Consider the following 19,113-nt stretch of genomic DNA (forward strand, 5'->3'; position numbering starts at 1 on the left):
TTTTCAATTGCGTTACAAAGCGGGAGTCAAAGTTTCCAAAATGGGGAGTGATGTTATAAATTCTGGTTCGTAGTACGAGATTTAAAAACCATCTGAAATTTCTTAATTTGGTTAACCAATTAAATATTTTATTTTTAATTATGACCAATTAAAATTTAGAATAACAGTTTTAATATCATTTTAATTTTGGAAGAAAATATAATGTTCATTAAATTTTCAATTGCGTTACAAACTGGGGAGTAAAAGTTTCCAAAATGGGGAGTGTTGTTATACATGTTATATATTTTGGTTCACAGTACCAGATTTAAAAACCATCTAAAATTTCTGAATTTGGTTAACCAATTAAATATTTTATTTTTAATTATGACCAATTTAAATTTAGAATAACAGTTTTAATATCATTTTAATTTTGGAAGGAAATTAAATGTTCATTAAATTTTCAATTGCGTTACAAAGTGGGAAGTAAAAGTTTCCAAAATGGGGAGTGGTGTTATACATTCTGGTTCGCAGTACCAGGTTTAATAACCATCTGAAATTTCTAAATTTGCTTAACCAATTAAATATTTTATTTTTAATTATGACGAATTAAAATTTATAATAACAGTTTTAATATCATTTTAATTTTGGAAGGAAATTAAATGTTCTTTAAATTTTCAATTGCGTTACAAAGTGGGGAGTAAAAGTTTCCAAAATGGGGAGTGGTGTTATATATTCTGGTTCACAGTATCAGTTTTAATATCCATCTGAAATTTCAGAATTTTGTTAAATAATTAAATTTTTTATTTTTAATTATGACCAATTAAAATTTACAATAACAGTTTTAATATCATTTTAATTTAGGAAGGACATAAAATTTTCTTTAAACTTTCAATTGCGTTACAAAGTGGGGAGTAAAATTTTCCAAAATGGGGAGTGGTGTTATACATTCTGGTTCGCAGTACCAGGTTTAATAACCATCAGAAATTTCTGAATTTTCTCAACTAATTAAATATCTTATTTTTATTTATTTTATTTTTAATTATGACCAATTTAAATTTAGAATAACACTTTTAATAGCATTTTAATTTTGGAAGGACAGAAAATGATCTTTAAATTTTCAATTCCGTTACAAAGTGGGGAGTGAAAGTATTTTAAATGTGGAGTGGTGGTATATATTCCGGTTCACAGTACAGGTTTAATAACCATCTCAAATTTCTGAATTTTGTTAACCAATTAAGTATTTTATTTTTAATTATGACCAATTTAAATTTAGAATAACAGTTTTAATATCATTTCAATTTAGGAAAGAAATTAAATGTTCTTTAAACTTTCAATTGCGTTAGAAAGTGGGGAGTAAAACTATACTACATGGGGAGTGGTGTTATATATTCTGGTTCACACTAACAGCTTTAGTAATCATCTTAAATTTCTGAATTATGTTAAGCAATTAATTTTTAAATTTTATTATGACCAACCCAAAATACGAAAAACAGTTATAACAACAACTTCTATTTTATGTACGAAATAAATTGTTCTTTAAAGTATCAGTTACTTTAACAAGTGGGGAGTACAAGTACTCAAATTGGGGAGTGAAGGGAAATGAAGTGGGGTGTTGTGTTATATAATTTGGTTCTACCACTCAATAAACAAAAAAATATTACTCATGCGCAAAATAAATGCAAAACATCTAAAAACCTGCAACATACATTTTCAAACACAAAAACACATAACAGAATCATGGACATACTTTGTCCTGTAAAATCAATCCAAAACAAACATTCTTAAATAACTCTAAATGAAATACCAATGGTGTTTTGAAATTAACAAAATCAACCAATTTGCATTGATTTCAACTTCTTCTTTCCATAAACAGAATATGGTGTTTTTGTGGCAACACTCTTGAACCGCATCCTAGGTCGGGCCTTCATACGGTCATACATATTGCTTTGTTGTGCACCATCATCTTTTTCAACACTCATTACAGATGCACGTGGATCAATGAACACATCAAGCAAATACGCACATCCAACCACATAAAACTCAAATCGACTTGGTTCGTTCTGCAACGCCAACGAAGCACTACACAAGCTAAACACCAAATACTCATACACTAATGTACCCCAATTATATTTCCCAATATTTTCCATGTCATCAACAACTTTAAAAATAACGGGGAAAACATAACTCTTTTTACTTGCAAGCAAGAACTCTGATATTCCTAACACAACATATAGCTTGCAAAATAATTCAACATCACCAACATCATCATCAAATTTCATCAAAAAATCATATATCAACTTAACATCAACTCTTTGACGCCCAAAAGTATTCCACGTCTCACTCTCCAGAACTTCCTCATTTAAATCAATTTTTTCACCGACCACCCTCAATCCTAAACCTAAACAAACGTCTAATAAACTAAACTCAACCACTTTACCACCAACATCAAAACCACCCCTTCTTTCAACCCATTTACTACATAACTGAGATAAAACGTTTCTACTTATCTTCAATGATTGCTTTAACATCGCAAACCACCAAAACGGGGTGCTTGCAATATACTTCTTTTGTGCCACAGTTAACTTTTCGTTCAAAGCACCAATGAATTTCGCTTTACAGCAATGATGAAAATACATATCTGTAAAAAATCATAATGTTACGACTTTCACAAATATTATATACATTAAATGAACAATTATTTTACCACCTCAATCAATTATTTCAACACCCAAACTGCCCTGTTTTGTACACTGATAAAATCAAAAGCAGCAATACACCCAAATGGAAATTTCTTAATACTCAACCAAAACCACAATACATGATTGGGAAACCCTAAAGATAACCAACACGGAATTGAAATCACAAACTTTCTGCCAGATAAGCGTGTATTAAAAAATCAACCATTAACAAATACATTAAGGGCAGAAAAAGGTTTCTACTCACCGTGCTCGTTTCTACCCACCGTGGTCGTTCTTCTCTGCCGGAAATGTTCGATTTGGGGAAGCCCTAGTGGCCGTCTTCTGAAAATAGCACTAACCCTCAATACTACGCCGTCGATGAGTTCTGAAAATAGCCTCTACTCCGATCGCCGTTCTCTCTCACGCGAACTCCGATCGTCTTTCTCTCTCCCTCTCTCACCAAAACTACCAAATTTTGCAATTCTGTGACTTCCTCTCTCCATGTCTGTTTATTCGCACAGAACCAACGTTCACGTGACCATGGCTTCTTTTTGATTTAAAAAACTTAAAAATAAAATAAAAAAAGGGCACCACGTCAGCAATGTCAAAATTGAGTTCGAAATTTATGTTCAAATATCATTTCCGTTAAAACAATTGCTATGAAATGTTTCTAGTCATGTCATAAAGAGGTGCGTATGCCTTACTATATAAAAAATAAAATAAATTTCTTCACTAGTTATTTCACAAAAAACGAGTTTCAGTGTTGCTGCCTCGTTAAATCTAAGAGGCCCAAGTCCTTTACTTTTTATAACGTTTTTTTTTCATCCTTATATTTTTTCTTTTCAACTAAAAATAAAAATTTTATTTTATTTTTTATTTTATGAAATATACTAAAGTAGTAAACTTTTTATTTTGTATTTGAACAATTCAATGTTAATGATTATAATAAACATCTATTTTGGTCACGTAAAAAAATCATTTTGATCCAAGGATCTATAAGACATTTTGATCCAATGGTCAAGTAACTTTTTTATTTCTACTATAATGCAAATTAGTTTTTCCTATCGAGAATATTCTTAAAGAGTCAAATACATATCTACATTAATGTCTCGAGAGACTAAAACATTACAACAATACAAAATATTCTAAAATAATAATAAAAATTAATCGAACAATGGCATCTCAGTGGTGGAGACTAATCTGCATAATGGAAAAAAAAATGAAAATATTACTGACCATTATTCGACTTCAGGACACTTCACAAATGTAGGAATCACACATTGTCCTTTAGTGCCTTAGTAAAAACCCCAATGGCAGGACTAATTTGCCTAACAAGAAAAAAAAAAAAGAAATTCACGGGTCACATTGATTAAATTAAGGTCACTTCACATGTTGGTAAGCCAAAAAGAGTATTTATTCGAGTGAATCAAATGGCAAGACTACAAGTTTATAATAAAAAATATATATAATTTCATATCCTTTAGCATCCTTATTTCCTAATCTGAAAGACAAGCAACAACCCTTATTGGGAATACTAAGGGAATAATGTCATAAGATCTGTTCCTTCCAATCGGCATTGTTTGTTTTTATTGTCATTTTTTATTATAACCCATCTACATCTTCTAACATCTAAAAAAAATTGTATTCCTTACCATCTCATTTCATTTCAGCCTTTATCTTTCATACACATCCCTTACACTTAGGTTCTTATGGATGGAGATATTCTTCGGTCTCCCACGGCACCTCCATCTCAAGAACACCACATCACAAATCCTGTAATATTCTGTTTGTCACGTACTTCAACGTGTCAGCCAAATGAACCCTAACAAAATCTGCTGAATAAAAACATACTTCATAGACATTGTCATCCTTATTTAATAACATCAGGAGAATAAACCAGAAGTTACATTCATTCCTATCAGCATCTTCTAGAACACCTATACAATCCTATTCTATCATCTCAATCTTTTCATCTTTAACAATCAACGTTATCACTTAACAACACTGAATAAAACACACATGACACAAGTCGAGTAACAACGAATATTAGCACATAAGAACAACAACAACAATTGACATCACAACAGTCACAATAGACAAAGGAAAAGAATGTAACTTGTTTGATTAGTAGTATCTATCTATACATTTACATTTCAGAGTTCAACGCATGAAGTTGGATTCCCAACAAATGGTTGGAGTTCCTTTCCCGGGAATGATCTCTCCTCAGTGTTTTAAACTACCATGAATTTTTACCATCTAAGTATATCATCTAGATATAAAGAGGAAAAAACAAATAAAAAACTTGTTTCCCCAACATCCCCATCAAGAGTTTGAAACAGAGCACTTTTTCAGAGACACATTGCGTGATCTCCGTAATGTTTTAACTATTTTCACCGTGCAACACCATGAAATTGAAAGTATCAAAGCTGGGAAACGACCCAGAAGAAGTCCAACAAGAACAAGCATAACTAGAACCATAACCGTGGAAGAACCTGAATTTCCAACTCTAGCTACTCTCTTTCCATTATAGGAACAAGTGATGCCACAATCAACCTCATCTTGTTCAGTATTCTCGTTCTTATCTTCCCCTTCAATTTCTAACATAGGTAATTTATCATCTTCCACAGCGCTTGAAACTTCACTACCCGATTCATCCTCAATCTCCTTATTCCCCTTATCCTTTTTTTCTTTCCTATGGCCACGAAACTTCTTCGGCACAAGCTTCTTCACCATCCTCGACCCAAACCTACCACTTCTACTCCCTTTAATCTTGTATTCAGAAACTTCAAGAACATGTGAAGAACAATCCTCGACTATTTCTGTTGCCACGTCACCACTGACAGAACGCATTTCACAACAAATTCCCACATCACTCACAACCTCAATTTCATCAATTAAAAAACTCTCGGAAAAGGCCAATTGACTCAAGTCAGGGAATCCACTCCCCCGAACACGCTCCTTCTTCAGAACCCGAACCTTCTGAAACCACGATTCCACAACGGAACCCGAAACGACGCGTCGCCCAGCGTACTCGAGAAGCAGAAGCGCGAACGTCGACACGGTGATTCCGACGGTGAGCCTCTTCACACTAGCGACCACAATTAGCACCATCAGAATCTTCACAACTAAAATAACGTTCAAAGAGCACTCCGCGACCTGATCCGAAACAGAAGCGACGACGTTCTGTCCAGTCCGAGGGTTTGGGAGGCGAAGATCGGGTTGCGACGGCGGCGGAGAGTTGGCCGGAGAGGGAGGCGGCGGCGGTGGATCGGGGACCTCGGGCGGTGGCGGTTTTTTGGTGCGGTGTTTTCTAAAACGGCTTCGGTTTTTTACGAAGAGGTCGATGAGGGACGTGGGGAAGCCGGTCTCGACGACGAGGGAGCCGCCGCGTTTTGGCGATTGGAGATCCGCGACGATTTGGGAGATTCGAGGGACGCGGTTCTTCTTCCAGGGAAACGGCATGGCGGTTTTTGGTGAGCAGTGAAACGCAACGGAACAGAAGAGTGGGTTTAATTTAGGTTAGGAATAATAATGGAACATTGTTATTATAAGATTGAAACTGCAAGTAAGGGAGAAATCGAAGAAGGAGACAAGGAAGCGGTTCCCACGGAATGAGAGAAAGAAAAGAAAGAAACACGGCGAAGGCGCGTGAGTGTGTGAGAGTGAGTGCTTCTCAATGGATCAATCCATTGTTTAAAAAGAAGGTTGTTGTGAGTTGAAAACTGGCGACGCCAGAATGCGACCTCTTTGGTGAGAGAACACTGTTACCGTGTCCCAACCAAATTTTCCTTTTCCTTTTTTATTCATGCATGTATATTTAGAAATTTGGAATCTATCATTTCTATTTCCTCATATTTTCTACGTTTTCAACTTAATATTTCTCGTGTATAAGCGTGTCGGTTCCTTCAACAAGTTGTAGTACACTACCATTTATTTTTTTATTTTTTAGGTTTCCGTAAATTAACAGTGTGTTAAATGATTTTTATTTTCAGATAACGCCATTCGTTGTACGGCACAGTAGTTATTGGAATTACTATTATTATTATTCATTTCAAAAATTTAAGTCAAGCATCTAACGTGTAAACTTGACTTTAATTTAGCTCATTACATAATAGATATGGTTGTTTTAATTATTACTTTACTTTACGCGTTTTTGTTCTTGAAAACAACTGATATGATTAATATTTGTATTTTTTTTTTCTCACTGTTGGTTTTTATCTTCTAGTGAAGAAGAATGTATCTCTTTGTGGATTGTTGATTCTTTCTCCTTTTTATTTTTTGAAGTATTTTATATTTTCTTTTAGGAGAAGGTGGGTTGGTTTTTGGTTTGGTGAAATAGTAAGAGGAAACCAATAATGGATTAGTGCTTTGGTTTCATTCAAGTCGTGAGAAAGTATTTTGGTTTGAACAGTGCTGAACTAATACATTATACCACACACACATATATACTAATAAAATCACAAGATCTAATGAAGCTGTTAATTAATTTCAGAATCAAATCTTATGATTGTTGCAGTATTTTTTCTACTTTGTTTGCTACAACTCTATGATAAGTTGGTGGATTTCGAATTGTTGCTACAACTTTGCACTCCTTTGCCAACCATTATGAGTGAAAGGCTAAGGACGTGGACGACATAACAACAACAATAATGGATCCTGCTCTAACAAAATTCTATGTAGCTTGTAGAAGCCAAAGTGAAATTGTAGCTATGTATGATGAAGTTGATGAACGAGTAACAAAAAATCTGTGAATAAATAATCTGAAAATACGTGGTGATCCAAGCACAAGTTACAGTGTGGAATAGAGAGGTTAATCCAACTTTGGATAAGTAACATCAGAATTAATTTTGATATTGCAATTATTTAGCAGGTTGATATGGACTTGGTTTGTCGCTTTATGAGATGCTTGATTCAGTAACACAACTCATTCCTTTTCGATCTTTTATAGCTTTATAATATGGATTATATCACTTTCCTCCATCCTAATTGGTTGCCAGCAAGAACACAAAGAAATGTGAGGTTACATTGTTAATTGGCAAAATAAGATAAAAGGAGAAAAGAAAAGTTGTCTGAAAGACTATACAAATGTAGCCCACAGGAGCTGCCACAGTGAACTCCAACAACTTTTATTTGTTTATCTTTTTTTTCTTAAGCAGCCTTTAGATATCACTTGATTGTGATTGACTATATAATTCTTTCCACTACACAATGAACACTAGGTGCTGCCTTAATAATTGGAGCACACTAGATAACTGTTTAAGGGACCCATTAGGCCATTTTTCTGTTAATCAAATGCATGCTTTAGGATTCGAAGAAAGGACCACTAAAAAGATTGACTTTTGGGGTCCCAAAAGAGGGATAAGACCCAAAGAGAAAAGTTAACCCTTCAAGCTAAAAAGAAGAAAAAAAAAACTATGATTATGGTTCTGTGTGTGAGTGAGTGACAGTGGGGTTGGTGGGTATCCCAGGCACGCAGGCAGAGTCTTAGAACAAAGGAATCATTTTAAGACACAAACAAAACCGAATAATTTAGCATGTTTTCTTGGACCTTATAATACAAGCCTTGTTGAGCACAATAACAGGAGATGTAAATGCCAAGTCAGAATCATTTTGGAACATTAGAACATGAAGCACGTGGAATCATATGGAATTTGACTCTTCTTGGTCTCGTGCAAGGAGAAAGTGACACCTTGTCTACTCCATTCATCCCTACCTTAAGTTTTCACTCTCATTCCTCTGAGCTCCATATTCCATCTGTCACCGCTTCAAGCTTTAAAATCAGTGCTTTATTTATTTATATATTTATTGTTTTGTTTTGTGGCGTATTAGGTTGATCTTTTACCTATGAAGTGTCACAGAATACGAACTAGTGGACCAAGAAAAAATTGATTCTCTGGTCATACGGCACCAGGACCAGAATGTTATGCAGAACACGAGAGATTCTATCACTACTAAATCATTGATAATAATAAACTAGTAACCTTAGTCACTGAAGTAATTTTTAATCAATAAAACTTAATGATTTGTGAAAGCTTCATTAATTTAATAATAAATCATTGATAAAAGAATTTTTGAGCAGTGCAATCTCATTTTGAAGGTCTGAAACAAAGAATATCCTCCCCAAAGTGGGAGGAAAAGAGAGAGTATCACAGTGAGAGGGAAATGTCGCAAGGAGAAGGTGCCACCGACAATTATTGCAAAGTGGAGACCAACTTTGAACAAATAAGACATGGCCTAATCCAAAAGGTATTCGAATCCAAAACATCATCAACAAGATATGGAGTTTCCTTCACAGACCCGCCAATTCAAACCCTTTTCATAATTTTCCTTCCCTACCAAATGCCATGCTTATTACCAGCATTTTGTATAAAGTGCTTAATCACGTTTTTTCTTATGAATTTCTTGAACAGAGATTTGTCATAATAGCCTCTAACTCTGTCTGCAATTGCTGACCGTGGCATAGTTCAAACACTTCAAATCCTTAAAACATGTACCGAGTTCAAACATAGTTGCATTATTTTATTTTATTTATTCTTAAAATTCCAGCTAAGCCAACTAATATTTTCTTTTACATTACTTTTGTCCCTACCAAAAGCTAGGAAAATTTAATGGAAACCTGTTATCTTAGATTGGATGCTTGATAAAGATTAAAGTTTGAGAAATGACCAGTAACTTTTGAAAATTTTCTTAAAAGTCATGTACATATAGTTGACTATTCATTTAAAACCAACTACACCAAATAGTGTAATGATATATTAATTCTTGAACCTTTTTTTCCTTCGACCGATAACGTAGTGCCCTGTTCTTCGACTATTATAACTTCCTCACTTTATCTTCCATAAAAGCATGAATCTGCTTTTCAGAAAGCTGAAAACAAGCATGCAATCAAATATCTTTGTCCTACGATCAGCATATGAAACATTTCTGGTTTCGGCTAAAAGGTGAAGTTGACTTGCCTAATTTCATTTGCTAATCACTATAATGTTCACATTTGATCCACAATATATTTCACTAAATCTTTGCTAAAATGTTGGTAAATTTTGTTACTTTTCTGAATGATTCACGTGAAAACTAATGGGTAATAAATCTGTTAAAGCTATCAACTTAAGAACTACTTATTTAACATACTACAGTAGCTATAATACTAAGAGAACACAGATTGATACAACAAATTACTTAAGCCACCATCAGCAGCAGAAGCACCAAGTTAAACAAATCAAGGTGATTAGGGTAGTTAATCTGGCATAAGGAAAAGCCATATCAAGAAAGAAGTGAAATTTATTCTCAATGTTGTTCTTGAGTTTCATATTTTCTCAAGAAACACCAAGTAATTCTCCAATTTTCTCGCAAGATCCATCGCAATTGAGATATGGAAGAAGAAAAAGTTCTGGACATGATCACACTACAAAAAGTCACTGAGCTAGTGAATGAGCCATAATAGTATCTGTTCCATCTACAGGAACTTGAGCCATATCAAATGGATATATAAGTGTCTGTGTGTATGCAGATTGGAAGCCAGTGATCAACTAAAGTTCGAATCATGTGGTTGCTGCTCATTATTAAAACAACCCCTTTTCAATCCCTAGTTATCTTTTTCTCTCCCATTAGTCCAAAGTGGATTTGTTCCAATATCAGCATACATGTAAGAATGGTAGCAGGAAAAAATATTCTCTCCTGAACACTGCACTCGAAGGAGAAAGTAGTAGTCCACACTAGCTTTTGTAAGCTTGGTATTGCAAGCAAAACGAGATTGAAAGCCTTTAATAATTCTGCCAATTAATAACAAGGATTATCTGAAAATGTTTGATGCAACAATCACTGAGGAAGAGAATGGGCCAATTGAAGCTGTCAACACTAGGCCCAAAAGACGTATTATGCGGCCATCAAATTGGGAGGATTACGTGCACTGAGAAAGTTAAATTGTTATTTTGTCTTTTATGAAATAGGAATCTTTTCTGTTACATGGTTACCGTGATATGCGGAAACCATTATGCATGCAATAAAAGCAGTGTAATGAACCTTTGAATGGGGAAGAATATTTTTACATTGAAATTCTCTTTTCTCTCTGGAGGCCTGGTACCTCGAATACCAGATTTCTTTCTCTTTTGCTATCATTTGGTGCTTTCAATGACGACACCTCAGCCTTCTGCTATCGACCTATTGATTGAGCAGGTCTCACGTTTGACCACGCGCATTGACGACCTTTCTTCAGAGGTTGCGTCTCTTCAACATAAACCAACCCCCCACGCATCGTTTTCGAAGCAAACCCCTAAAGTTCGGTTGGACTGCCCTCGTTTTGATGGTTCCAATGCCTTCGATTGGATTTTTTCGGTCACTCGTTTTTTCGACTATCACCAAATTCCAGACCTCGAGCGTCTCCAGATTGTTTCTTTTTACATGGATGGTCCCGCCCTTAGTTGGTTTCAGTGGTTGGAGCGGAATCACCTCCTTCGTTCTTGGCCAGATTTCTTACAGTCTCTTGAAACGCGCTTTGCCCCATCGCGCTTTCACAATGTTAAGGGGCGTCTTTGTAAGCTTACTCAAACTGGGTCAGTTTTGCAGTATCTAAACGACTTTGAAGGACTGGCAAACAGGATCATGGATGTTCCCCCTTCGTTTCTTCTTGAGTGCTTCATTTCTGGACTTCGTCCGGACATTCAACGTGAGGTTCTCGCATTCCAACCGGTGTCTTTTTCGGAAGCGGCGGAGCTGGCCAAACTTCAGGAGGATAAATTCAATTCCATGGTACCTCCTCCTCGGAATCCCACTGTATCGGTGTCGCGTTCCCCGTCGACGTCTCGTTCCTTACCGCCGTCTCAACAACCACCTTTGCTTTCCCAATCGGTTACGCCAGCTATCCCATTTAAACGTTTGTCCGCTACGGAAATGCAGAATCGACGTGATCGTGGTTTATGTTACAACTGTGATGAAAAATACAGTCCTGGTCACCGTTGCAAATCTCGTTTTTTCCTTCTAGTGCATGACGATGAAGAGACGATACCTCCTGATTCTCCTGTAACCGAAAATACTGTTTCACCTCTACCTGACTCCGTTCAGTTAAGTCTAAATGCATTGTCGGGTCATTTTAACTCGAAAATGTTTCGTGTTACTGGACAAATCTTAGAGCATTCTGTTCGTGTTTTGATTGACAGCGGGAGTTCTCATAATTTCCTTCAGTCTAAGCGCGCCCATGCATTGGGTCTTCCTTGCAGTACCACCACCCCACTGTCAGTAATGGTTGGTAATGGCCATGCTCTAACTTGCTCTCAGGTGTGCACCCAAGTTCCGCTCGTAATCCAGGATCACGCCTTTTTGGTTGATTTTCATTTAATTGATCTCTGTGGACCTGAAGCCGTGCTTGGGGTACAATGGCTTCGCAGTTTGGGTCCTGTTTTAACGGACTATGAGAAGCTTACGATGCAGTTTATGTGGTCCGGCCAAATGGTCAAATTGATAGGTGATATTAATACAACATCTTTACCCATTTCGGTTCATCATTTACGTCGATTGTCCCAATGGGGGCAGATTGCCGAATGTTTTCATCTCACTATGCTACCCATCGTGCCTTCCTCGGTTGAGCTGTTTTGTGTGATACCCACTGATAATATGGAATTATCTGCTTTACTGCAACGTTTCCAGTTCTTATTTGAGGAGCCTTCAACCTTACCTCCGGAGCGTCCTATTGATCATGCTATTACTTTGTTGCCTAATTCTGCTCCTGTTAAAGTTCGTCCATATCGTTACCCTTATTCGCAAAAACAAGAAATTGAAGCTCAGGTGGCTCGCATGCTTGCTTCAGGGGAGATTCAACCTAGTACTAGTGCTTTCTCATCTCCTGTCCTCTTGGTTAAGAAGAAAGATAACACTTGGCGGTTCTGTGTGGACTATCGTGCCTTGAACGCTATCACGGTTCCTGATAATTTTCCTATACCGACCATTGATGAATTATTGGATGAATTGGGTGCTGCCATTTGGTTTTCCAAACTGGATTTATTGCAAGGTTACCACCAGATTCGGATGAAGCCAGAGGACATTCATAAGACCGCTTTTCGCACTCATGATGGACATTTTGAGTTTCGAGTTTTACCTTTCGGTCTTTCGAATGCGCCTGCCACATTTCAGGCCACCATGAACGCCTTATTCAGACCTCATCTCCGCAAGTTCGTCATCGTTTTTTTTGATGACATACTTATCTATAGCACGACGTGGGAGGATCACTTATCGCATTTGCAAATCACTTTTGAATTGTTGAGTGCTAACCAATTTTACTTGAAATTGTCCAAATGTTCATTTGCTTTACAACAGGTGGAATATCTGGGACATGTGGTAAGTGCTGGATCAGTGGGACCTGATACTGCCAAAATTAAGGTCATGTTGCAATGGCCAACCCCTACTTCTGTGCGGACATTAAAAGGCTTCTTGGGTCTAACGGGGTTTTATCGCAAATTCATTCGGGGCTATGCTTCTTTAGCCGGACCCCTCACAGATTTGCTTCGAAAGGATGCTTTTCATTGGTCTCCAGAGGCACAAACCGCTTTTGACAAACTCAAGCAGGTGATGTCCACAACCCCAGTCTTGGCATTACCGAATTTTTCAAAACCTTTTGTTATTCAATCAGATGCTTCAGGCATTGCCATGGGTGCGGTTCTCTCTCAAGATCAACGACCGATTGCTTTCTTTAGTAAAAAGTTCTGTTCCAGAATGATGCAAGCATCCACCTACTTACGTGAATTGCACGCCATAGTTGCAGCCATTAAAAAGTGGCGTCAATATTTATTGGGGCATTTTTTCATCATTCAAACAGATCACAAACCTCTTAAGGAATTATTGACTCAGACCATCCAGACTCCGGAGCAGCAATTCTATATGAGTAAACTCCTTGGATATAATTACACGATTCAGTATCGTGCTGGCCATTCTAATGTGGTTGCTGATGCTCTTTCTCGCATCTCTGAGGAAGACAACTCTGGCCATTACTATGTGCTCACTATTCCTCACTTCCAATTTTTGGATGAATTGCGCACCACTTTACAACGTGATCACACTTACACTCAGCTTTTGAATGATATCAATCAAGATCCTATTGCGTTCTCTGATTATACATTGCAGGATGGGTTAATTTTGTATAAAAATCGCATTTGGCTGCCTTCTACGTCTCCTTTTCGTGAGATTCTCATGCAAGAATTTCATGCAACCCCTTTGGGCGGACACTTGGGTATTGTTAAGACACTCCATCGGTTGCAAGAAAATTTTTTTTGGCCTTCTATGACTAAGGATGTGAAAACCTTCATTCGTCAATGTGTGGTGTGTCAACAGATTAAATATGTGCCTCAGAAACCTGCTGGGTTACTTCAGCCTCTTCCGCTGCCGCATCGTGTTTGGGAAGATTTGGCCATGGACTTTATTACTGGCTTACCACCGTCACATGGGTACACTTCCATTTTTGTGGTTGTTGATCGTTTCTCCAAAGCCGCCCATTTTGCCATGCTTCCTACTCAGTTCTCAGCTTATCAAGTGGCTATGCTTTTCTTTGATGTAGTTGGCAAACTCCACGGCATGCCCAAAAGTATTGTTTCCGATCGTGACCCTTTATTTCTGAGCAAATTTTGGCAAGAGTTATTCAAAGCCAGTGGCACACAGTTGCGAATGTCTTCTGCTTACCACCCCCAGACCGACGGACAGACGGAGGTTCTTAATCGCACTCTTGAACAATATTTACGTGCTTTTTGTCATGCCCAGCCATCAAAATGGAGTCAATACATCCCTTGGGCTGAATGGTGTTACAACACTACTATTCATTCGGCTACCGGTTACACCCCATTTGAAGTTGTATACGGTCGTTCTCCTCCTTCCTTGCCAGGGTATATTTTGGGCCACTCTCAAGTTGAAGCTGTTGATCACTTGCTTAGCTCACGGGACCACATTTTGTCTCGCTTACGTCAAAATTTGCAGAAAGCTCAAGCCCGAATGAAGGCAATGGCGGATGCTCACCGTCGTGATGTTCAGTATGAGGTAGGTGCGTGGGTTTACGTCAAACTCCGCCCATATCGCCAAACTTCGCTTAAGGATAAAACCCCACAAAAACTTGCAAAACGCTATTTTGGTCCATTTCAAATTCTCAGTCGGATTGGCCCAGTGGCCTATCGTTTAGATCTTCCAGACACTTCAAAAATTCACCCGGTCTTTCACTGCTCTGTTTTGAAAGCTCACAGTGGTTCTCCTCCTCAGGAACCAGGAACACTACCATTGGGTACTTATAATAATGGACCCTTACTTAGTCCATTAGTTATTTTAGACACCCGTGAAACCACTGCAAATGACTCACCTCAACTAGAAGTTCTGGTGCAATGGCAAGGACTCTCCCCCGAGGAAGCTACGTGGGAACCTTGGGGTGATATCAAACGTACTTTCAACCTTGAGGACAAGGTTCTTTTGCCTGACGTGACGAATGATGCAACAATCACTGAGGAAGAGAATGGGCCAATTGAAGCTGTCAACACTAGGCCCAAAAGACGTATTATGCGGCCATCAAATTGGGAGGATTACGTGCACTGAGAAAGTTAAATTGTTATTTTGTCTTTTATGAAATATGAATCTTTTCTGTTACATGGTTACCGTGATATGCGGAAACCATTATGCATGCAATAAAAGCAGTGTAATGAACCTTTGAATGGGGAAGAATATTTTTACATTGAAATTCTCTTTTCTCTCTGGAGGCCTGGTACCTCGAATACCAGATTTCTTTCTCTTTTGCTATCAATGTTAGAATAAGTTCTGCAGGTATTAGTCATTGATTGTGAGGTGCGGTGCATTGAGCTGATGCATAAACCTTCCCCCAACACATCTCATTTAATAGGTATAATTTGTCTGATGTTATTAGAAACGGATTTTCTGGTTCTGGTTAGTGGTCACTTCTGAAGTTATGGGCCACCCGTGGTCCTTAATTAGCCATTACTAACCATTGCAAGCACCTCGCATTTAGTTTTGTTACATCTTGAGGGATATTTAGCTAGAGGAACATTTGAAATCCTTGGTAGATTGAATCAACAACTTTTACAGAACAAGATTGTTGAAATTGATTGTGCTGAAGGCAACTGGGGTGATCAATCAGACAAAAGAAGACACCTTTTATCCCCAAATTTCAATCTTCATCACCTAACGCAATAACACACGTTATAAATGCACGTCAATCAAGCCTGCTAACTAACATACCAAACTAATGAACAAAAAAATGTCCTTGTCACTTCAGCTTCCCTGCTCATACATTAATTTAATCAAATGAAGGATAGAGACATCATTAATGACATAATTAATGGAAATTGATCGGTTATAATGACAAAAATAATTTGAATATTTCGGGTGTTGAAGAAAGTGTTGTGGACGTGGGATAAGGTTCCTTGCGAATAGAGAATTAGGCATGGAGATATGGTATTTTTTTGTTTAAGATGTGGCACACGTAGATGTCTGGTGGTGAAGGGGCAAGGTGAGTTACCAAGTTTGGAGATTTCCGACGCTCCATTCTTAGGGACACCGGCAACCTCACCAAACCAAAATAAAAAAAGGATCAAACATTCATTCAAAATTGGTTGGAAAATGGAAATTGATTCCGCGGGTCTACAAAATCTACTTGGGAGTCGGTAGAGGGTACTTCTTATATATTATTATTATCTCTTTAATCCTATCAAATATCATCTAAGAATAAAATTATAAAGGAAAGATATCTTTGAAACAGATAATATTATAGAGATACAAAATTTAACTTCGATAATACTGTCTTAGCTCACTTCAAATTAGGCCCAGCACGAGAGTTTTGGATACTTTTATTATGGGTTAAATATGTTTTTGATCTTCAGTGAATTTTGGAATTAGTCCCTCATCAAAACTTTATACCAATTTAGTAATTCATCTTTCAAAATACGTAAATTTAGTCCTTTTAACCAAATTTTGTTAAGTTTATTTGATGTTTCAAGCGCATTTCATGATAGTATATAAGTTAACATTGAAGCAAAAATGTGTCAAACAATGTAAATATTTAAATACTATCATGAGATGCGCTTAAAACATCAAATAAACTTAACAAATTTTGGTTAAAAGGACTAAATTCACGCATTTTGAAAGATGAAGGACTAAATTGGTCAAAAGTTTTGATGAGGGACTAATTCCAAATTTTGCTGAAACTTGAGGGACTAAAAACATATTTAACCCTTTTTATTATTAAGATTTCGAGTTTAAATTTATTTTAATATATTACAAAATTTCGTTTCACTTAGAAGTCAAGACTAATAGTATTTCATTTATATATATATATATATATATATATATATATATATATATATATATATATATATATATATATATATTAGGAAAAAAATATTTTTATCTTTTATATTATTTTGTTTTGACTAAGAAACATGTCAAATTACTTAGAAGTTAAGGTTAATGTTAATTTATACTCGTATATTATTAGTTTTTGATGTAGTAACTGATCCTATCTTAATATTTAAGATGAAAACATTGATAACCCTTAAACTTGTTTCAATACTTTTAAATTTTTATTTTATCAGGAGTTGAGGTTAATAATTCTCATCCTGTGACTAAATTTGTCAAAACAGGTTATCTAGTTTATCACTGATCTATTATTTAGTGAGTTAACCAAACCTGATTCATTCATTAGTGAGTTAATAAAATTTTAAACGGATTGACTTACTTAATTAAAAAATATATAATTTTTTTTCTTTTGTTCCAAAAAAAAAAGTATAATTGTGATTAAAATCTAAATAAACTTTGATACATGATACAGTTCAAATACAATCCAAAATAATGTTCAACTCTAAATATAAACTAAAATCACAAAAATATTATATTTGTAATTGTCAACCCAATATGTTGACTAAAAAAAAAAGTCAACCCAACCTAAATACCAAAAAAATGTATCACCCTTTATCTGCAGGTGGGTTAGTGAGTCAACTCGACACCATAGGTTCAACCTGGATGAGTCAGATCCTTCGTAGATCATGTAAAAAATTAATCCGTACTAAAATTTGTAAAATAAAATTCAATCTAACCCAGTCCAAACCTATAATAAATCCAATTGACCCACAGATTTTAACCCACTTCGATAATTCTACCTTTTCCTCAAACTCATAAACTTAAAAGGAAACAATACATGCAATGATCAATAATAATGATATAACATAAGTTTTTTTACAATGTGAAAATATAATTATTAAATTTATAAAATTGTTTTTATAAAAGAAAAGTCACAAGAAAACACACACACACAACACATAAGAACTCAACCTATATCACAATAGAAACTGAATGTTTGATAATTTCTTTCTAGCATATGTCCGTGTTAATTTTGCTTTTGGCACCCCAAATTTTGAAAAGCTTATTTTTGGAATTAGTTGTTAAAATTTTTTGAGTAAGGTTTAGGAATTAATTTTAATGTTTAAGATCTGAAGTTCAATAATATTTTCAGCTCCCAAATTTAATATTTAGAAAGTAAAGTTATATTCAACGAAATAAAATAATATTTGTGAAACACTTAATAGTTAATTAAATAATTATTTTATATAAAATTGAGGCGGGACGAGTGATTAAGGTGTTTATTATTTTTATTTTTTTCTGTGCGTTGGTGTATCTTTAATATAAAAAAAAAAACATGAAAAGCAAAAAAGTTGTAAAATAGATAGTAAAATAATCGAATGAAGAAATAAAGAAAACAGAGAGAGGGTTGGGGGACTTGGATAAGAAAATCACATGCTATTGAAATTGCCAAATACACCTACTTCATTATGAATACACCTCTTTTATCTTTTCAAAGAGAGTGAACAATATAAATAATGAATTGAAGTATAACTTGATCAAAAAGTAAAAGAAAAAAAATGACAACGTGAAAAATCAAACAAGAAAAATAAATGAAAATTTGATGCTAAAAATAACATATGTGAATTATACGTTGGAAACAAAGTATGAGTCTATATTTTATATTATATAAAAGAAACTGAGTACCATGTAATAAAATTCCTAAGCACATTATTTTAATATTTCAAATTAAAAATAGTAGTAACCTCTTATTTAGGTTTCACTCAAATCATATTATAATCTAATATCTTTGTAATAAATTCTTACTCGGAAGACATATGAAAATTAAATATTGAAAGTAAACAAATTCAATTACATTATATTATTCCATTATGCTTATTTGTAGTTTTTTTTATATAGATTGTTACTTTTAAATCATTTCAATTAGTTTCTAACAAAGAGGTAAATTTGAAAAATAAATAATGAAAATATAACAAAAAGTATATTTATCATTTAAGGGAGTGCATTTAATAATTATTTTATTTGTTTTGATATGGGCCGATCTGATGAAATCACTGCAACTTTTTTCAGCAAAGTGGGCCGAAAATAAAGGAGGAAAATCTAGAAAGGGGTCGCACAGTGTGAAAAC

At 35.5% G+C, this 19,113-nt stretch overlaps 2 protein-coding genes across 3 annotated transcripts; both read right to left on the reverse strand.

Annotated features, from left to right (window-relative positions):
* Nucleotides 1-1,622: 1,622 nt before the first annotated feature.
* Nucleotides 1,623-4,484, reverse strand: LOC114188110. 2 transcript variants are annotated; one of them, XM_028076638.1, is made up of 3 exons: nt 3,894-4,484; nt 2,923-3,221; nt 1,623-2,617 (listed from the first exon to the last, which is right to left on the reverse strand). In XM_028076638.1, exon 3 carries the CDS (start codon nt 2,613-2,615, stop codon nt 1,809-1,811), a length of 807 nt encoding a protein of 268 aa, XP_027932439.1. In that variant the 5' UTR covers nt 2,616-2,617; nt 2,923-3,221; nt 3,894-4,484; the 3' UTR covers nt 1,623-1,808. The 2 variants fall into 2 exon arrangements, with proteins under 2 accessions (XP_027932439.1, XP_027932438.1); XM_028076637.1 differs by having other exon boundaries at nt 1,623-3,221.
* A 266-nt stretch (nt 4,485-4,750) lies between these two features.
* Nucleotides 4,751-6,480, reverse strand: LOC114188109. The gene has a single exon (XM_028076636.1). The coding sequence runs from the start codon at nt 6,117-6,119 to the stop codon at nt 4,980-4,982; it is 1,140 nt and encodes a 379-aa protein (XP_027932437.1). The 5' UTR covers nt 6,120-6,480; the 3' UTR covers nt 4,751-4,979.
* Nucleotides 6,481-19,113: the final 12,633 nt, after the last annotated feature.

The sequence above is a fragment of the Vigna unguiculata genome, chromosome 6 (assembly GCF_004118075.2).
Source record: "Vigna unguiculata cultivar IT97K-499-35 chromosome 6, ASM411807v1, whole genome shotgun sequence".
Taxonomy (NCBI): Eukaryota; Viridiplantae; Streptophyta; class Magnoliopsida; order Fabales; family Fabaceae; genus Vigna; species Vigna unguiculata.